This window comes from Wickerhamomyces anomalus, assembly GCF_001661255.1.
Source record: "Wickerhamomyces anomalus NRRL Y-366-8 unplaced genomic scaffold WICANscaffold_34, whole genome shotgun sequence".
Classification (NCBI taxonomy): domain Eukaryota; kingdom Fungi; phylum Ascomycota; class Saccharomycetes; order Phaffomycetales; family Wickerhamomycetaceae; genus Hansenula; species Hansenula anomala.
The window spans coordinates 1-2,435 of NW_017567143.1; the positions used below are offsets into that span (position 1 = coordinate 1).

At 35.2% G+C, this 2,435-nt stretch overlaps 2 protein-coding genes across 2 annotated transcripts; both read right to left on the reverse strand.

Moving 5' to 3' along the window:
* Positions 1–50: 50 nt before the first annotated feature.
* Positions 51–748, reverse strand: WICANDRAFT_65898 (uncharacterized protein; the record flags this gene model as incomplete). The annotated part of the gene is made up of 2 exons (XM_019184012.1): positions 51–109; positions 208–748. 2 exons carry the CDS (start codon positions 746–748, stop codon positions 51–53), a joined length of 600 nt encoding a protein of 199 aa, XP_019035842.1.
* A 656-nt stretch (positions 749–1,404) lies between these two features.
* WICANDRAFT_65899 (uncharacterized protein) lies at positions 1,405–2,172 on the reverse strand (the record flags this gene model as incomplete). Its single annotated transcript, XM_019184013.1, has 1 exon — positions 1,405–2,172. One exon carries the CDS (start codon positions 2,170–2,172, stop codon positions 1,405–1,407), a length of 768 nt encoding a protein of 255 aa, XP_019035843.1.
* Between the last annotated feature and the right edge of the window lie 263 nt (positions 2,173–2,435).

Genomic DNA, 2,435 nt, shown 5'->3' on the forward strand with positions numbered 1-2,435 from the left:
ATTTTTTGATAATTGGATCAAATTCTTCCAAAGTAATTGGTGAATTTAGTTTATCTTGTTGTTGATTGGTAAGCTTCTTGTGGTAATCTTGAAGATAAGATTTGATCTCCTCATCATCTGGTGGATTGGATGGTTTTGAATAAATTTCTTCATAGAATCCTCTCAAAATATCCATAATTTTAATAAAATCATTTTCAATTTCATTACTTGTTGGATCAATTAGTTCTTCAATAATTGTTTGTTGTTGCTGCTTGTGATATAACTTATTCAAAACTTTATAATCACAATATGATATAGGGGTAGATGAAGCTAATTGTTCCTCTCTATGTTGTTGTGAAATTTCAGCTGATGATAAGGTTCTTTTGTTCAACAAGTGCCTTAATTTTTGAATGGTTTGAGCCTCTCTGCTAAGATTGCTAAAATAAGACGAAGCTCTGCTGCCAATTTCTGGATATTTATTATCATAGAACTGAGGATTTGATTGAATTCTGTTAAGCCATTCATCAGGGTCATCTGGGTTGGTTGAAGAATATGTTGACTTCAGTAACGTGAAGCGTGGTTTTCCCACTTGATTCTTTAAAGTTGCCAATGGATCAATGTGAAGATTCAATTTGATTGGCTTATGAGTTGAGTAATATATTGAATGATCCATAGCCTGATGTTCCAATGTTCCTTTAAGTGATTTTAAAGAATCAGAGATATAGATGCGATCCAAACGTCTGTTGGCGTTTCTAGTTGCTGTGCTCATATTGGTAAACCTGTCTGATAAAGAAGCTGTTTTAAATGCCTGATGATTGAAAGTATCAATCAAGTTTAGATCCTTGACTATAGCTTCCAAAAAATGTTCACCTTGGTTGTTGCTGAGATCCAAGTTGCGTTGAATTGATGAATCTTCAGGGTTTAAGATATTGTTGAAGTCTCCAAGTACACAAATTCCTGTGGTAGGGGCCAATCCCCTGAACCATGGGACAATAACCTCATAGAGATTCTGGTAAAAACCTCTTTGTCCTGGTGTTGGTGCATAGATGTTGATTATATGAATATGAGTGTATGATTGAAATTGAGCAGGTAATTTAATTGTGAAGTCATCTAAATGAGCTTGATATTCTGCTGCTAGTTGTCTTGAAATAACTCCTGTCTCTGATGGATTGAAGTTATTTGAAATGATAGATTTTGCTTTGGATTTATATGATCCTGTTATAGTGCAATTGTTTTGATATAAGTGTGATCTAATATCCTCGAAGCATGCTTCATTTTGGAGCTGTGCTTCTTGTATGGAGTGCAAGTGGAAAAAGTTGTTATTGCTGAATTCGGTACTTATAATGTTATTAATGAAATTTGTATTTGGTGATATGATTGCTCTTTGAATATTTGAGCTCTTTATGCTAATAGTTGATTGATAGTTCATAAAGACATATTTGTATCTGAAGAGGAGCTGGTTGTTTCATTGTGCTCTTCTCCTAAATTGGTTTCTTTATTATTTTCATTTTCAAATTCAGATTGAGATTTTTCAGATTCAAATGTGGGTTCATGTTCCCTAGGGTTTGATGTTCCTATGGGTTCATTGGGAGGTTTTCCATTCCCAGGATAATTAGATGCAGTAGCATCACCGGTGGAATGGTTGGTGGTATTGTTGTTGGTGATGTTGTCACCATCTTTTGAAGATAAGTCTTCATTGGTGGATTGTTGAGCAATATCCTCCATAGTGGAGTCCATGGTTGATTCACTAGTGAAGTTTAACTCTTCTTCTAAGACAGTTGTGGTGTTTTCATTTGAACCAAGATTTGTTTCATTTAATTCATCAACATGTGCACTTTTTGAAGCATTTTGATCCATTTGGTTGGCGTAAGCCAGTGCTTCATCAGCTGTCATTTGAACATTTGTATGAGTTTTTATATTCCCTGATATGGATCTTTTGGCCTTCTTGGTTGGTGATGTAACATTAAAGTTGAAACTGCTTTGAGCAGTGGTGAAACCAGCTTGAGAAGAATGATCTTCTTGAACATCATTGAATGTGTCAAAAATGTTACGATGGTTGTTAGTTGATGGTGCAGCTGGAGCTCTTCTAGGTCTAGATGTTCTCTTTGGTGTTTGAAATTGATTACCGGCATTGTTTTGTCTAGTGTTTGATGAACCACTAAAGGCTGGAAAGTCTTCTTCATTATTGTTCATAGTTGGATTAGAACCTGTTGGATTAGAACCTGTTGAATTTGAGAAATTAAAACCAGGGAACTTTGATGAAGTCTTCTTTTGCACACGACATTTGGATACATGATGGTCAATTAACCCACAGTTGGAACAAGGTTGGGTGCATTGCGACCGGTAATGACCAAGAGAAAAACACTGAGTACAGAAGTTTAAATGGGATAAATTGAAGCATTTGATGACATTTTTATAAGAGGAGATGGGAACTTTATTGTCAGTCAATTCTAAGA